Genomic DNA, 18979 nt, shown 5'->3' with positions numbered 1-18979 from the left:
AAGTCACAAACAAGTATTATTCTTAGGTCACTGTGTGAACAAGCTTACCTAGTAAAGGAACGCATCTTTCCTGTAATGAAAAACCATTTGTGTATCTCTAACCCCACCCCTGCCAAAACAACCCGCACAATCCAATTCTGAGGTAATAAAAGCAAAAGTAGGAATAAGAAGCAGGAGTGGTTCAAGAGAAGTCCATTTTGAAGGCTAGTAGTGAGAAAAAGAAAGTTCTCCTTAAAAAAAAAAAAAAAAAGCCCAAAATATTCTCATAGATGAATTATAGGAAGCAGTGTTTCGTACAATGACCAAACATTAGCATAAACTTTGAAAACTATTTTTCAATAATATGTACCTGCCTATCCTTACTGTTGATTACCTTATAGTATGCAGCATTTGAGTAAAATCATGTTCAGATTTTCAAGTATTTAAATTATTTACTTATAAGGGGCACCTGGGTGGCTCAGTCGTTAAGCGTCTGCCTTCAGCTCAGGTCATGATCCCAGGGTCCTGGGATCGAGCCCTGCATCGGGCTCCCTGCTCGACTGGAAGCCTACTTCTCCCTCTCCCACTCCCCCTGCTTGTGTTCCCTCTCTCGCTGTCTCTCTGTCAAATAAAAGAAATTACAAAAAATTTTTTTAATTATTTGCTTATAAAACGGATGTCAATTTAAAATGAAAGACAGAGAAGAGGGTCAGATCTGATCTTCTTCCCCAGAAAACCTTCCATTGGATATATCTGTGGCCTAGGCCACTTGCCTTACTAGAATTTTATCCTATCATCCTGGTTTGCTTTAAATGGATTGTGAAGTCACTAGGATGCCTTTACTTTAATCCTAGAGCTGGATCCTCTGGAACTGTGCAGTGCGCTTTTCTAAAGACACTGTATTCTCTTCTGTACCTACCAATATACTATTATTGTCATATTAACACATGGACTGAAGGCAGCTGTTTGGTTGAAATACCTTCCCAAAAGGCCCAGGGTACGTAAGTGCTCTCTGGACTTGAACCTTCCTCCCATCAGACCTCACGTCCCCCCAAACCATGCCAGGTGATCCTGGAGAGAAGGGATCTCCTAGTCCACAAGGGGCTTATGCATTTTAAAAGAACATAAACACCGAAACAAAATCGTGCTTGATGAAACGGAGATCAACAGGACTGGGTTGTTTGTTCCTAACTAGAAAATTGTCAAGCCTAGAAAATGAAACCAGTTATTTCTAGTAAGTGACTTTTTTAAGTCGGTGAATCTTCTTTATTTTTCTGTTCTTTTTAGTTGTGGTAAAATAAATACACATAACCTAAAATTTACCACCTTAACCATTTTTAAGTGTACAGTTTGCGTTAAGTACATTCACGTGGAGCAACCATCACCACCAATCTAATCCATCTCCAGAACTCTTTTCATCTTACAAAAATGAAACTCTATACCCATGAAACAGTAACTTAGGATTGCTGCCTCTCTTCAGCCCCTGGCAACCATTCCACTTTCCGTCTCTATGAATCTGACTATCCTAGGTACCTCATATGAGTGTGATCATACAGTGTTTGTCTTTTCGTGACTGGCTTACTCAACTGAGCATAATGTCCTCAAGGTTCATCCATGCTTTAGCATGTGTCAGAATTCCTCCCTTTTTAAAGCTGAATGATATTGTATTGAATGTACATACCACATTTTGTTTATTCATCTGTCAATGGACACCAGGATTGCTTCCACTTTTTGGCTATTGTGAATAATGTTGCTAAGAACATAAGTGTGCAAATATCTCCTTGAGACTCTGCTTTCAATTCTTTTGGGCATATACCAGAAGTGGAATTGCTGATCATATGATAATTCTATTTTTAATTTTTGGAAGATATTCCTTATTCTTTTCTACAGTGGCTGTACACTTTATATTCCCACCACCAATGCACAGGGTTCCAATTTCTCCACATCCTCACCAACACTCGTTTGTTTCTGCCTGCCTTCCTCTTTCTTTCTGTCTTTTCCTTCTTTCTCTTCTTTCTTTCTTTCAATAGCAGCCATCCGAATGAGTGTGAGGTGGTATCTCACTATAGTTTTCATTTGTATGTCCCTAATGATTGGTGTCTAATAAGTCACTTTTAACCAAACATTCAGAGAAACAATACAAGAGTTTAGGCTCTATCTCAGAGTTTTCCTTCATAAAAACCCATTCATTCTTTTTTTTTTTAATTTTATTATGTTATGTTAATCACCATACATTACATCATTAGTTTTTGATGTAGTGTTCCATGATTCATTTTTTGCACATAACACCCAGTGCTCCATTCAATACGTGCCCTCCTTAATACCCATCACCAGGCTAACCCATCCCCCCACCCCCCTCCCCTCTAGAACCCTCAGTTTGTTTCTCAGAGTCCATAGTCTCTCAGGGTTCATCTCCCCCTCCAATGTCCCCCCCTTCATTTTACCCTTCCTACTATCTTCTTCTTTTTTTTAACATATGATGTATTATTTGCTTAAAACCCATTCATTCTTAATCCCTCAAACTTCCTCCCAGCCCTTTCTGCCTCATCCTCCATAATAAAGTCAGGATATTATACTATTTCATCCTCTCGCCTGCATCCCTTCCACTGTGCAGAATGTGAGAAGCTTTCTGCCTGATGATGATGACTCAGGTTGTGGGGGAGAGGCTGAAAGCAGAAATAAATGAAAAGTGTAAACACAGGACCCAAGAAACACAAAAATAAGACCATTCTGCATTTAAAAAAAAAATTCAAAGGCTACCACTTTCCTACCAAAAAAGTTGGAAGGCTCATCCCAACAGGAAAACATACATGAATTCACAGAAAGCGAAATACAAATGATTAGTAAATATCTGAAATAAGTTCATCATTAATAACAAAACATACATTACAACAGTAACTTTTTTTCAACTTGCAAAGCAAAAATATCTTCAAATGATAATAATTTGTATGCTGATAAGGAAGTACAAATGGATATAATCTTTCTGGACACTAATTTGGCAATTTGTGTCTATCAAGAATACTAAAATATTTACCATTTGAGGCTCAGAAATGCCACTTCTCAGAAACATTCCTTAGGAAGTCACCAGGAGTTGAGAGATTTATATATACAAACAGGAAACAGCCTAAATGTCCAACAACAATATGGAGACTGGTTAAAGGAATTATGGTGGATCTACATCATCTCATGATATTTGCTTTAAAACAGATCACCAGGGGCACCTGGGTGGCTCAGTCAGTTAAGCATCTGCCTTCAGCTCAGATCATGATCCTGGAGTCCCGGAATTGAGTCCCGGGATGGAGACCCACATGGGCTCCCTGCTGAGCGGGGAGCCTGCTTCTCCCTCTCCCTGTGCTCCTACCCCACTCGTGCTCTCTCTCTCTCACTCTCAAATAAATAAAATCTTAAAAAAAAAATTAAAATAAAATAGATCACCAAAATTACTAGGAGATCAAGAAACCTGGTTCCAAATGCCTACCTTGCTATTTTAAGCCGTGTGAAGCTAGGTACAACTCCTAAATTCTCAATCCTTAGTGTCATCTGTAAAATACTGGGAAAATTAATGTCGTACCTCACAGGGCTTAGGAGAGATTTAAGTGAAGTCAATGATGTAAAGTGACAAACTCATATTAGGAAACATATTAGTTGCTATTATTACTTTCAAAATTAAAATTAAAAAGGTATCCATTAAAAACTGCAGTCACTCACAATTGTCAAACATAAGGGAAAAAAATGGTGAGCACCAAGTCCTAGGCTTCAGCCTGTGTACCTGGCGCTCAATTGTCCAGGGCAGTACTAACGAGCCCCCCAAAAAGACATTGTGAGAATCACCATTTTGTGTTCAAACCAAAGCATAGGTGTATGAAGTCAATGAAGATTATGAGAGCAGGTAAGAGTGACAACAAAAGAGTTTGTAAAATCGGGTTGTTGTTTTTTAAGGGGGGAAGGGCAAAAACCAAAGGATAAAATCTTAGTTAGGAATAAGGTTTCTCAGGGCATCGCTAGTATAGAAGGATCCTTGTGCTACAAGAAGCAATTTTGCTTACTTATTTTTATAAAAAAAAAATTCCCTAGAAACATTAAGTGACACAACTAGTTACTGGCAAACAAAATCTGGAACCCCAATATTCTGACCCAAAAGTGTCTAAGAAATGAGCTGATCAAATGAAGATGGGAGGGAGGAAAAAAAACCGTAAAATTTTGAGAGTCATGACTTTGTAAGAAATAGATGACCAAAGGCTTTAGAAAATCTAATTTGGTCTGGTGGTAGAAGAAGGAATTTAAGCACATGTAATCAACATTTAGAATCTTCTATGTGCCAAATGGGCCCAGATTCTCAAGCTCACCAACAAAGTGTGAACAGGTAAGTGAAACAAGTGAAGAGAGCCTGAGGACAGTGCGGTGATCTCTTATAAGCCATGGGACGGGTTTGCTGATAGAAGAAATTCACCTTAAACCCCATTTCCTTTCCATTGACACCTACCTTTCTCCATCACTGAAGAGAAACCACTTACAAACTAGAATCCAACCAAAAAAATCTAACCCCATCCATGAAAAATTCAGATATTTTCAAAAGTCATAAGTGAACTCCAAGTGCTAGTGTCATTAATCCCTGATGACATGAAATCATTTGTGATACAGTTCTCACCTGCCTCCCTCACCATTCTAAGGCACTATCCATTAAGAGTAACATGATGTCTTTTATCCATAAATCAATCTACTACAAATAGCTAAACTATTGCACCCTGTAAATGCAAACCATTTATTTTGCAAGATGAGAAAGCTGTACTAAAGCTCTGCAAAGAATACCATCCCTTTGATTTTAGGTTGTTTTCCAACAAAGCATCCATTGTAATCCAATTTTCCTTTCCCAGTCAGAAACTGTAGGAACAACCTATTGGGTCTGACCCCAACTCTTGCTTCTAACACCAGTCTGCAAAGCAGATATCCATAGTTTTAATCTGAATCACACCATATTGAAAGTGAAATACGTACATTTATAGAGTTAAATATTCAAGACTGATTGCATGACAAAAACCGTAATCATATGCAAATTGTCATCAAGTACTCTGTCTTGGTCCATTCAGGCTGTTACAACAAAATATTATAGGCTGGGTGGCTTAAAAACAACAGAAATTTGTCATAGTTCTGGAGACTGGGAAGTCCAATATCAAGGCACCAGCAGATGTGGTGTCTGGTGAGAATAACCTTCCAGGTTCACAGACAGCCACCTTTTTATTGTGCCCTCACGTGGCTGGTGGAAGAGGCAGAGAGCTCTCTGAGGCCTTTTTTACAAGGGCACTAATCCTATTCACAAAGGCTCCACCCTCCTAGCCTAATTACCAGCCCCCCCTCCCCCAAAGTCCCCACCTCCTAGGAGCAACACCTTGATGTTTAGGATTGCAACTTATGAATTCTGAGGGTACAGAAACATTCAGTCAGTTGCAAATTCTTTCAAAATATATTGGATGACATCAGTCTCTTCATTACAAGGTACATTACAGGAATATCCTTCAGAAATCAAACTCAGGGCGCCTGGGTGGCTCAGATGGTTAAGCGACTGCCTTCGGCTCAGGTCATGATCCTGGAGTCCCGGGATCGAGTCCCGCATTGGTCTCCCTGCTCAGCAGGGAGTCTGCTTCTCCCTCTGACCCTCCCCCCTCTCATGTGCTTGCTCTCTCTCATTCTCTCTCTCTCAAATAAATAAATAAAATCTTTAAAAAAAAAAAAGAACAAAAAAAGAAATCAAACTCACCTGACACTGCTTTTTCGTGGCAGACATTCACTCATACCTCTTCTCTCCCCTCTAACCATCAGGAATATGTTCTCATTCATTCTCCCTCCCTTCCTTCCCCTCCCCCCTCTGCTCCTAGAGGGCCTCACCCAAGGCCGCTAGCAAGGCAAAGATACTAAGTAAATCCGTAAGAAAAAGCCCACTGGACAGACATCCCCTCGCACTACCGAGACACTACTGTTCCTTGAAGGTTTGAGGGCAGCAGGTATTTTACTGAACGAGCAGGCAAACTGGTGTCAGCCTCCTGAAGAATGACACACTTCGCACATAGCTTGGCACTTTGAGAGCCAACCTGACAGTGATGAGTTTCTCATTTCATAACCAGTCATCATAAGAGGGGCCAGGCTGATTCTAGGGTCCATCTGTCTGAGGAAAGAGAGCAAGTGCTTTCTCTGCGGAATCGTCTTTGTTGATTATTCCGAAATATTGTAGCTTTTGGGAGCACAATTGATAATAGTCCAAATGATTCTTTTGATTCAAATCATAGTTGAAAAATACAAGAAACAAAACCACTGGCTAAAATACTTGTATGAAAAAAATCTCTTTATTCTTAGATTACTTATTTCTACCTGCAAAAAATGACATTGAGCCTGCTCCAAGTTTCGTGAGATAATAATTAGCAAGCTTGAAATATACAGACTACCTATAGGAATCGGATAATTGAGGGGACGAAAGCAATCTTAGATTACAAAGGCCATCTGCTTCACTGGATAGATGAGAAAATAAGGCAGAGAGAAATTAGGCAGCTGCCCCAGTTTGAGGTAAGTTTGACTAGAATTTGAACGTTCTGACTCCTAATCCATACTTCCTGCATCTCTCTCCTAAACCCACATGGAAGAAAGTGTACTAACATTACCTGTTACAACAACTCAAGGAATTTTTGTTCCCCAAAAGAAATTCAGCAGAACTTTAATCCCACATTTATGAATACTACAGCAACACATTTTTTAAAAGATTTTATTTGAGAGAGAGAGAGAGAGAAAGCACAGGAGCAGGAGGGAGGGGCAAAAGGAGAGGGAGAAGCAGACTCCCTGCTGAGCACAGATGGAGAGCCACTCAGGGCTTAAATCCCAGGACCCTGAGATCATGACCTGAGATGAAGTCAGATGCTTAACCCACTGAGCCACCCAGGCACCCCTACAGCAATACATTCTAAAAAGTGAATTTGGAAAAAGCCATTTATTATAATTCCATAGAATGGCTTATTAAGCCTTAAGTATTAAATTTAAAAAATCATCAAATAGATGATAATACATTATTAAATATTTTGATCATGATGAGCACTGAGTAATGCATAGAATTGTTGAATACTATATTGTACATCTGAAACTACTATAACACTGTATGTTAACTATACTGAAATTGAAATTCTTTAAAAATGTAAAATAAATAAATAATATTTTGTTCCTTGTCATCAAGCTAACTACATAATGGTATACACTAAAATTTTCATTCTAGGAGAAATCATGAAGTTTTGTTTTGTTTTTAACAAGAGATATTTTACTTTGTCAATCAAGTAATATCTATAGTGGCCCTTCCTGTTCTACCCAGAGTTAAGTGCAGTATAAAGGCTATGCTAAAAAACACCAAGCTTAGGGGCTATTCAGAGACTCAGCCAAAAATCACTGAATTTAGGCTGCTCCATTTTTAACCAACCATGCTGGGCATCCATATTGTTGCCCATATGGTATATAACACAGCATCATTCTGGCCACCAATGCCTCCACTGTCAACACCCCAACAGTGGAGTGCAAACAAAAAATAAGCCTGTTCAAACGAGCAGAGCTCAATCCAGTCCATTCTTTAGTGTTTCTCTTTAAAAGAGAAAAACGTAAGACTAAGGAGAAGGTATTCAAATTCACAATTTGGGCCTCAACAAGGGCATTACAGACCCCATTTAACGGAAATAAAGATCTTGGATAACGAGATATTTCATAGATATGTTCTCAACTTTGAAATAAATGACAACAGAAGCATAAAAAGGATAGAATCCTCGAAAATTAAAAAAAAATCATTTTTTAAATATTTAAGTAATCTCTACACCCAAAGTGGGGCTCAAACTCACGACCCCAAGATCAAGAGTTGCATGCTCCTCCAACTGAACCAGCTAGGCACCCCAAAAATGAAACATAAATTTTTAAAAAAGGGACAGAATCTGGAGGGAATTATTTCTATTGTAAAAGCATTTCGTTTTACAAAGAGACTCATAACAGCTTCTTTAAGTCATGCTATACATTACAGAATACTGCAAAAGAAAGATTTAAGCACATGTTAGAAGGGTACTAAAAGTGAGTCGTATCAATGATAACAATATCAGCTGATTCAAGTTCAGGCCCTTGATGGATGCTGAGATGAAGGCCACAGGTTGGATGCCAGAATGTGTTATTTAGGTGTGAGAAGAGGAGAAACATGCAGAACTTGTAATTCTGGATACAACTATACACTGGATTTTCAGAGACTCGAGAGTCTGAATGGTTAAAGACAGAGTTGTCACTAGTATAAGAAGAAAAAGAAACAAAGTAGACACCCTTCCAAAAGTCATTAGCATTGTGTGGTATATGGGCCATACTGGATTACTATGCTGAACATTAATCACAAACTTTCAGTTTCCATACAGGCCATTAAATTCACTTCTACTTGAATCAATGGCCTGAAAGAAACTGGAAAACTCTCTACCTAGCAATAGGAGGACATTTGCTGTGACTGAGAGTTGAAAGCAGCTGACCCTTTTGTATAAACTCTAAGTCATGGGATTGCGCAAAGGAAGAAAAAAATGTTCAGGAAGAGGAATAACAAACTTCCAGTTTTCAACTTAAATTACATCCGTTTTTAAGTTTTTTTTATGGCAGAGAAAGTCTAAGTACAAAGCTAAATTTACTTTTTTTCAACCTAATGAATAGCCTGGAATCAGCTTTCTGCATATAGGTCATTAGCTTTTGTTATCTAAAACAAGACTACACACCTCTTTCAAATACATTTGCTGATTACAAGTGAGCCCAGGCAGAATTGATCAGATGTCCTAAGGCAACTGTGTGTGGAGCTCCTACTAAGGATCAACACGGAACAACCTGCTGTTCCTGAGAGGCTGTTTTTGGAGAGACTGCAAAGTTAGATAAGAGTTCCTATTTTCTGTAAGTAAACGTTTGCTCTAGAAGCAACTCTAACCTGCAAACACACCCACTTTTTCACAGTAAGTCTCACTGCTAGATAGGATCAATGAGGCACCTGCGCTGGATTTCAATTATTTTAAAATAGGTCTTTAAATCTGTTCCTTTGTGCATTTCAATCTCTGCATGTGAACAGCTGACTTCGCTCAGAAGCGTCAGTATTGCCCGTTGAAAAATACAGCTTCCTTAAACAAAAGACACTTTTTGTTCCCACGAAGCTTTTTCTGTTGCCATTTCCAGAAACAAATGACACAAAAGGCAAATTCTGCCATCCTCAATAGCGGTTTTAGACAAACAGAAACAGCAAACAAAATAACAGCAAAAGCTTAAGAAACAAAACCAGGGGTGAGCTGGGGGCAGGGGAAGAGAGGTGGAGTGGACGTGAGAAATAGAGTCTAAACTCTGTGATCTAAGAAATTCAGCCTTTACTGATGAATGGGGGGCTGGGAGAGGAGAGGAAGGGGGGGCGAGGTTTTCAGTTGAGGAAAAGAATTACGGGCTGCTGTCCTGGTTTTGTTTCAATAGCTCCCTGGGAGTGCACAGCACGCAAAATCGAGTTTTGTGACTAAGACCGATTCAGTAAGAGTAACACAAGTTTGTTCATGACACAATGGAGCTACTAACCAAATCCGGAAATTAAACAAACAATAAATAACAGTTCTTTAAAATGCTTTAAGTGTCTCTGGCACAAAAGTTTATGGTTATTCATAGGAAACATCTATCTATTTAATATCACCATGTTGCAGGCTGTGCACCCGTCCTGCCATATCCTCTTTTAAGAAAACCGCTAATGACCTGGAGTGCTGGAAGCCTAAAAACTATTGTCCTCTATCTCCCCGGACCGTGAGCCTGATGCTCAGTGTCACTGACAGAAACTAAACAGCGGCCAGAAGCCGAGGAGTCCCTGGCGAATTCTTCTGCAGCCGGGTCTCTACAATCCGCGTGCGGCAGTGAAAGGACTGGAAGTGCGCACCGTCCCTCCGCCCTCCCGGCGGCGCGTCCGCAACGTTCCAGGCTGTCAGGTGGGTGGCGACGAGCCTCGGCGGGGAAGCCCTGCCCGGCAGCGCGGCAGCCCGCGGGCCGGAGAAGGGCCAGTCCCGCGGAGTGCGCCGCGTCCCGAGGCCGGCCGGCGCTCACCTTTGTTCGCCGGCGCTCGCGGCAGGGGGGGAGCCGGCCAAGGAGGAGAGCGGGGGGCGACCCCCACGCTCCGCGGCCCCTCCCAGGCGCCCGGGAGGAAATCCGTAGGCTAGCCAGATCCTCCCAGGCTCCCCGATCGGCAGCCTCGCTGAGGGGTCAGCAACCCCTGCCCGAACACAAAGGTTGGGAGAAGCGAGCGCGAGCGTTGGGGACGCGGGTGCGTGCGCCAGAGAGCACGCGAGTGTGCGTGTGCGCGCGAATGTGCGCGCGCGGGTTCGTGTGCGTGTGTGTGTGTGTGTGAGAGACAGAGAGAGAGAGAGTGTGTGTGTGTGTGTGTGTGTAGGGGGAGGGGAGGAGCGCTCCAGCCCTTCTTACCTCTCGAAGATGAGCCGCACCATGAAGATGCAGAAGGCCAGGGGGAAGGCGAGATAGAGGTCCTCAGCCTGCGGGAAGGTGGCTTCCTCCGTGTTCTTCAGGTCCGCCCAGGTGACATTGTGTGGGAGCCAAAATCTCTCGTTCCAGAACCAGGCTAAGATCCCTGCCATCTTGCTTTGTCCACTCCAATCGTGGGCTCCCGCGGCCCGCCGAGCTTTCCGCCGCGCAGGGCGCCGGAGGATGCGCGCGCGGCTTGCCCGAGCCTGTGCCGCCGCCGTCGCCGCCTCCGCGACTGCCGCTCTCGAAGGCTCGCGGCGAGCCCCGGTTCTCTCCTCCCTCTGGCCGCGCTGGGGAAAGGAGCCGCCTCGCCCGTCACATGGCAGCCTGGGCCGCTCGTCCTGATTGGCTCACCCACGCGTCAAGCAGAGAGGCACACGCGGCCAGCTCGCCCACGCCCGGAGGGTAGGGCGCAGCCGCTGCGCCCTAGGCGCAGGAGCTCGGCTCCCGGGAGTGCAGGCAGGTCCTGCGCTCCCCGCGCTCTAGCTCCCCGCGCAGGACGGCGACCTGGGCCAGGCCCCCCAAATCCGCCCTAGCCTCCCGGCTTGCTCGCACATGCTCAGAATGCCGGTTCCTGCCCTCACTGGAGTTTCAGGGGTCTCAGCCCGCTTCCCGCGCGCCTACAGGCGGTGGGGAGGCAGGTACGGGTCGGAGCGGATCTTCAAAACCACCCCTGCTTTGAGAGAGAACAGCAAAAGAAGAAGTAGGGGGGCTCAAGGAGCAAAGGAGGAAGAAGTCGCAGAGAAAGAGCCATGCACTCCCGCGCTTGGAGAGGCAGGGTGGAAATCAGGAACTGGGGCGGGATGGTTTGGCAAGAGCCTGCCTCACCCGATCCCTGCCTTTTCCCCATCCCTGACCTTCTGGCCTCTTTTACTACTGCTCATCACCACACCAGTTCCCCCCAGGGAACAAGGCCCTCTATTTTAATTTATGAGGTGGTAGGCGAAATTAGGCACTTCGGTGCTATTTGTTAATGATAGTGAGGATGATGATAATGATACTCTAAAGGAACCTCTAAGAAAATGCCATCGGACCACATTTTGGCTTCACATGGATCAGTAGAGAACCTCCACTCTGCTATCTGACAGGTTTATTATTTCTACTTTTTGAACTTAAACCTTTAAGGTGTTAGGTCTATAAGGCCTAGCCCAGGCACCTTCACTCCCACAGTACATTTCCTCATTGATACAGTGAACCATGTGGGTCAGTCAGTTCAGTAGCCCGTGCAGACCTGGTCCTAGGGGTATTTTGTTCATTTTTCTGCCTGGCTCTGCCAGTACGTTGTAGTGGACACTTCTGAGAGGCATAGAAATAGGCCCTTAACACACACTTCTTTATTCTCCCTGCCCCACCAACCACCACCCTCTTTTCACCCCTTCCCTTTAAAGCAAAACTCTAAAGAATTGCCTGTATTTATTCCATACAGTTTCTCTCTCCTCCATTCTCTTTTGAACTTCCATCTGAGCATTTGACCCTCTCTACTGCACTGAACTGCTCAAGCTCACCAGTGATGTCCATGCTGCTGACCAAAGGTCAGTTCTCAACACTGCTATCAGCAACATTTGGCCAAGTTGTTCAGTCCCTGCCTCTTGAAATACCTCCTTGTCTCGGCTTCCGGAAACCACATTCTTCTGGTTTTCCTCCTACTTCATGGCCAGGTATGCTGAGTATGCTTTTTGGTCCTCTTCACCTTCCTAACCCCTTAGAATGGAGTGACCTCGGAGTTGGCCTTTTGTCCCCTTCAATTTTCCATCTACATATATTCACTTGGTGATCTTATCCAGTCCCACGGCCTTCAATGTCATACTGATTCTCTAACCATGAACTCCTCCTTAAACTTCAGTCTCCTAAATCCACTATCAATTCAGCAACTCCACTTGGATGTCTAAGAGCCATTTCCTGTCCAAACTACTAATCTTCCCTCTAAAATTGTTTTCTCCTGTCATCTTGGCTCAGGCCAAAACCCTGGAATCATCTTCCTTATGATTGATTTCTAATCTCCTCAGATGTCCTTCCTTATCCATAATAAATCCTATCAGCTCCATCTTTAAACTAGAATCACACCATCTCTCATCACCTCTTCTGCTGCCATCTTGGTCCAAACAATCAACACTGCTCACCTGAGTTATACCAGTGCCTCCTAACTCCCAGTTTCAGCTCTTATCCCTTTAAAATCTACTCTTAGCCCGAGTGATCCTGTTGAAATGGAAGTCCACTCACTTCTGTGCTTAAAGCTTCCCTGTGCTTCCCCATCCCTCCCTAAGTGAAAGCTAAAGATATTTCAATGTCCCAAGATAATTTGGCTCCATATTAATTCTCTGACCTCATCTACTCTCTTCTCTTTCATTTGCCTCTCCCTTACTCTGCTCTGGTCACCCTGGCCTCTCTGGCCTTCTTGGAAAACATCCAGCATGCCTTAACACCTGTGCACTTGATTTTCTCCATCTCTGCAACTCAGCCCCCCACCCCCAGATATCCATACCTACTCTTTGCTATGTTACTTACTCCATGAAGCCTTCCCTGGCCACCCTGGTTAGCGCACAACCCTCACTCCCCACCTCCACACTTCCTATCTAACTTTCCTGCTTTGTTTTCACCCAGAGTATTTATCACTACCTAACACAATGTATATTTTACTTATTTCTTTATTAGTCTCACATACACATACACACTAAAATGTAAGCTTCAAAAAGTAAAAGATTTGTGCCTATCACTATTCTTTTTTTTAAAAAAATATTTATTTGACAGAGCACAAGCTGGGGGAGCAGCAGGCGGAGGAAGAGGGAGAAGAAGGCCCCCCATGGAGCAGGGAGCCCAACGTGGGGCTCCATTCCAGGACCCTAGGATCATGACCTGGGCTGAAGGCAGACATTTAACCACTTAACCAACTGAGCCACCCAGGTGCCCATGTGCCTATCACTAGTCTATCCCTAGTCCTTAAAATAGTGCCTAGCACATAGTAGGTACTCGGTAAATTTGAATTAATGAAGCAACATTACTCAATCTCATAAAAATCCTTTCTAGGAGAAGAAAAAATCTGAATAAATAATTTTATTAAATATGTGTATACTCATGTGAAGAATAGTGTGGACTTAAAGATGGGATTGATCAAACCTCGAGTACTGTAGGAGAGGTGTCCTTGAAATGAGTCTTCATCAAGGAGTAGGTATCACCATTCCCACTTGAGACCAGGCAGTTAGCTGCTCAGTGTTACTGATGGTCCCCCAGGATGACGCCTTGGCATCAACTGCTTTCTTGTAGGCCACAGAGAGGAGGCTGCTAAGGTCAATTGTCACCTTTGTGGCAGAAGATCAGCTCATGGTGAGGCCTGATCTGCTGAGCCAGAGAGACTCCCTCCATGGTTGCCTCTGGCCCTTCATGTCACTCTCATATATGACCTAATAGTATCTTTCCTTCTACCCTAGGACTTCTCTGCTGTCCAGCAGGTTCTGCTATGTCCCCAAGCATATACAACAGGAAGTGTTGGTAAGTTAATGCCCTGGAGCCTGAACTTTGACCAAAAGCAATAGAATCTAGTGGATAAACTTTTATTCCTTTCCCTCCCCTGCCCATGGGACACACACGGTAGCTTCACACAGCCTCCCTGAAAATATCCTGTGATACAAAACAATCAGCTTATTCCAAGGTTGGGACCAGCTCAGTAACTCACTCCCTTATGTTTTGTTTCTTTCTCTCACTTTTCTTTTCCCTCATTCCTGCTTCCCTGAAATTACACTCCTCTGGAACTGCTCTTTTTTCTAGAGAAGACAAACTAAGTTAGTATTACTCTCCTATTCATTACCTTTGAGAAGGTGGTGGGGTTTCAGGAACATTTTGAAAGGTAAGTTTGTTGAACAATGAAAGAGAATTTACTACTTATTTGTGAATCTTGCATTAGTCGCTTAGTTTCTAAAAGCATATTAATGCCCTTAGACTGTAAAATGTGAATGTGTCCGTTGGGTACCGATAGTGGCTGTCTTGCCTGAGCTACTCTTCTGTCATGAGGCTCTCATGATGTAACATGTGGGAAGGGGCTTGTAAACTCTTCACCTCTATGCACATGTCCAGTGTAGCACACCTCTACTCTTTTATCTGTCCAGCATATCTCCTTCAGGCGCTAGGCTGTTCCTACCACCCTCCATCCAAATGATTACCCCAGAAATACAATAGAGCAAAATAGCTATCTATCATGTCTGACCATATTTTATTGGTTGAGATGGATCTTTGGCCCAGGATGGTAAATGAAGTCCTTCTTCAGGTACTAGGACATGAATCAAGGGAGGCTTTTTTTTTTCTATAACTTAGACTCTAAGATTTCAAACTCAGAAGCTGTTAGCTCCATGCTTCACCATATGGATAGAAAAAGCAGAAGCTAGTGGGCACCAGGAAAGAGGCATAAAGCAGACCTGTAGAATTAACTAAGAGTAAGAGACATATTTCCACATGGTATCTGAAGGCCAGCTAGTTTCTCATCTTTAGGTTCCATGAAACAGTCTCCTTTTTGGTTGGCTTGCTGTTATTTTAATCCAAGGGAGTCCCACCATACAAAACATTACTCTGAGAATACATGTCTTTAACACTTTGCTGACTTCAGTTCAGCCCCCAGGGGAAGGTTAGTCACAAGAAAGACACCTCCCAAGGAAGTCACTATACCTGTGCAGAAAAGACTACTAATTGTTGCCCCAGGAAACTAAAATACAATTTATTCATCAGACATGTTTGTAGTTTAACAAAAAAGCCAATAGTCAGTCTGTAAATAGAAGAGATAAGGAGAGAGAAAAGGTGAAAAAAGTTTTCGTTGGGGATAGAGGGTGACAGTGCCTACATGGCATATTAGGAAAGTGTCCTTCACGTCCTGAATATGAAACATCATACATAGAATATACCCTCTTTTTTCCAGGCAATAGGGAAATATCAACAAAGCTAAGCATTACTTCTCATTCTTAGGCACACACCCAGGTCTTAATCCTTCTACATATATTTAAGTCTACCCCTTAGATGCAGGAGAACAATCAGTTTAGTTGAATTTCTACTGTGAGTTGTATAGCACAAAACTATAGGACTTGTTCTACAAAAAGGACAAAATCTACAAAATTTCTACAAAATCTACTTGGGGAGCAGGATGTACTCACATGAACAGCCAGATAGCTTACACACCAACACTACTCATGAAGGCACTGGACCGTATATGGTAAGTGCCCGTGTACTACAGATAACAAGGACTTCCTGCTCAAAGGAGGAAGGAAACATTCTGTGTTGAAGAGGTCAAGGAAAGCTTTGAGGAAGAGGCAGAAATGGAACCAGACTTCAAAGAATGAGGAGGTTTTGAAAAGGCATGACCAAAAGAAAAAAGTGAGGAGGATTTGCTGACACACAAAATATGGCTGAGAAGCTAGATTACAAATGGCCTTTAGTATGACGCAAAGAAATACTCCTACTTATTTTAGTGAGAACAGTATTTTATCTAGGATAATATCATCTAAGTAACTCTATAGTACAATGCCTAGTACACAATATATGTTCAATTATTGCAGGTTTTTAAAAATATACAGAGGGGCGCCTGGGTGGCTCAGTCGTTAAGCGTCTGCCTTCGGCTCAGGTCACGATCCCAGAGTCCTGGGATCGAGCCCCATATCAGGCTCCCTGCTCAGCGGGAAGCCTGCTTCTCCCTCTCAAATTCCCCCCGCTTGTGTTCCCTCTCTCATTGTGTCTCTCTCTGTAAAATAAATAAATTTAAAAATTAAAAAAAAAAATAAAAATATACAGAAAAATTCATTTATTGCTTAAAATACAAGATAGTGCTGAAAGTAAGCATCCAATCAAACACTCAACTCATTAATTTTAAAGAAACCTGGTTTTCTTTGGGAATAGTATGGAAATATTGCCAAATTTTGTTTCTACAGTCATTTCTCCTGAATATATAACCTTCTTGTTGTGGTTGGCAGAACTATCCTAAATCTAAACTCATTTTCTGCTATCCAGATAGTAGTCTCTTGGGTTTTCATTTACATAATATTTAGGGGGAGGGTTGGGCACGAAGTAGTAGGATTCATCCCCATGGTATGCAAGTCACCCATAGCAATGCAGAAAACTTAGCATCTCCTGGCATCTTAAGAAAAGGGTGAGAGCATTTACCTCACAGCATTGGAGTTAGGCTAGGGTTATGGTATTAGTTAGGGTATGTAACCTGGATAGGAATTAAATATACATTATTTTCTGGAGATTTTCCAATAAGACTGCTCCCTCCCATGTTCACAGTCTTTTTTATAAGCATGTCAAATACTGGAGGTCTGAAGATCTTTCTCCTCCCTCCCCTGCCTTGACAGTTCCTGTCTCTGGAAAACCTTTTCTGATACTGACAACCATCAATTACTCTTGTATTCCTAGCTAAACCAAATCACTGGCTGGATTTTCTGTCTTCTCTGTAATAATCAAAATCTATTTAAATGTTAATTTTCCCTCTTGAAATTCCCACTAACATTTTAAGCCTGACAAATGTGCTATAAAACTAACAAAAGGAAAGTGAGAAACAACCAGGTTTTCTGACTGTGGACTTCCACTTAAGAATTATATTCACCTTAGTTACATGTCTGTAACTTCATAGATATCGTCAGCTAGGTATAGTCAACCTTGATGAGATTTTCTATGTGTACGTACAGATGAACAGCATTTAGGAAGTAAGGCATCTGATTTACTAGCCAGAAAGCCTGACTTCTAATTTCCACTATGCAAAGGTTTTTATAACCAAAGAGAAACAGAAAACTCAGTCATCTCAATTTGTGAGAGGAATAAGTAACCTAAAATATTGCTTGAAATTACTGACTTTATATAGAAACAGAAATTCAGAGTTGGAAGTGGCCTTATATGCCAATGAGTACAATTCATTCTCTGTGCTCATCCAAACTATGATTAAATATCTCTGACGATAGGAAGTTCTCTACTTAACAAATTGACCCATTCCATTTTGGCATACTTATGACTATTACAAAATCCTTTAATGAAGACATTATCTTGAGGAGTGTAGCATAATCTCCTTAGGTTTCACATTTGTAAAATAGGGATAGTATTTTTCTGTTGGTTAGATGGACCTAGAACTCAAGGACAAGATTCAAATCTAGTCACATCACCTTGAACAAAACACAGCACTCTGTATTTAACTAATCTCATAGAAAGGCATTAGGAAAACCTCTGAGTGAAATTCCATGTCACCCAGGCATTTCTGGCCTCTGTGAGCAACAACAATAAAAAAAAGTTTGACTTGCCTACAGAATGATCAAATGCTTGCCTAGTGATTTATGGAGAATTTGGTACTTTCTTCCATTTAGACATAGAAAGAGTGACCGGATAGCTCTGAAAAAATTTTTAACAGTAGGCATCATAGGAATTACTTGTCAGCTGTGTAGACACAGGAAAAATTAAAACTCTTGAAATTTAAATCCTACAATCTTCATGAATTCTACAGAACATGAATAACCGTATCGCATATAGTTTCTTGAATAAAATTTAAAATGTAAAGACAAGCAGAGAACAGAACAGAACGGCCACGTTAGATGTAGAGGCTGGGTGGTTAGCTAGATGCACTTATAAGCTAAATTACTTCATGTCAAACAGTAGTTTTAATTCATTCCACAGCAGGGTTAAGAATTAGCATGAACCATGGTCTTACTGAGTTGCTTTGAGAAGAATTAGAGCTGTAACTATGAAATCCAAGATGGATGGCAAGAATATACAATGTTATAAAAAAGTAGGGATTATAAATGCAAATGTCTTTAGGGGCCAGATAGCTAACAACATGGATGGAACAGTCCAGGTGAAAGAAAAAAGGGTGGACCAGAGATTATACAGGCATTCAGATTCTCCTTTTCCTTCTTATTTTTTGCTCTTTTGTTGTGCTATTTGTTTTATGAAAAACAATGGGTGGGCAAGTCAAACACACCTGTTGGCCAGTGTTTGTAATCTTAAATTACTTCCTTATCTTCACATCTGGAGGACTAAATAAATGTATTTTAGGAGGCCATACTTTAAAAGGAATACCTTTTTTTTTTAAATGTAATTTTCCAGAGAATAACAATCAGGATGATGAGGGATATGGAAATCTTGAGAGACATTTAATATATATGTTAGGTAAACTAACTTTGGAGTTTAAAGAAAAGTAAGTTTAAATGCTAGCTTTGCCAATAATAGACATGTTTTCCTTAGAAAAATTACTCAACCTCTTGAAACCTTCGTTTCTTCACATGAGCAAAAGGAATAATACTATCTACCACATGGGGTTAAGGTATAATTGAAATAAGATCATGTAAAGTGTTTAACATTTCAATGGAAGCAGTTAATATTATTATGTACTGTAACAACAGTGAAAGTTTCACTGTTCAGAAAAGGAACAGACTCTGTTGAGATAATCTACCTTCAAGGCGGGCTGAGTTTTTCACATCTGGGATTAGTAGAATTGACTTTCACTCGGCAGAGA

General features: G+C 41.8%; 1 protein-coding gene across 4 annotated transcripts in view; it reads right to left on the bottom strand.

The window, feature by feature from the left end:
- CERS6 (ceramide synthase 6) overlaps positions 1-10808 on the bottom strand; it is a 309186-nt gene extending 298378 nt beyond the window's left edge. For 2 of the 4 annotated variants that reach the window (XM_045868678.2, XM_064586648.1), the window contains exon 1: positions 10453-10808. In XM_045868678.2, coding sequence (XP_045724634.1) covers positions 10453-10622 — 170 coding nt within the window. In that variant the 5' untranslated portion in view covers positions 10623-10808. The remainder of the gene's footprint in view (positions 1-10452) is intronic. The other 2 variants (XM_045868679.3, XM_045868680.3) reach the window with 2 other exon arrangements.
- Positions 10809-18979: the final 8171 nt, after the last annotated feature.

The sequence above is a fragment of the Mirounga angustirostris genome, unplaced genomic scaffold, assembly GCF_029215605.1.
Source record: "Mirounga angustirostris isolate CCGP_5_RB_7025 unplaced genomic scaffold, mMirAng1.0.hap1 SCAF_3, whole genome shotgun sequence".
NCBI lineage: Eukaryota > Metazoa > Chordata > Mammalia > Carnivora > Phocidae > Mirounga > Mirounga angustirostris.
This window is presented reverse-complemented; position numbering and strand designations above follow the sequence as displayed.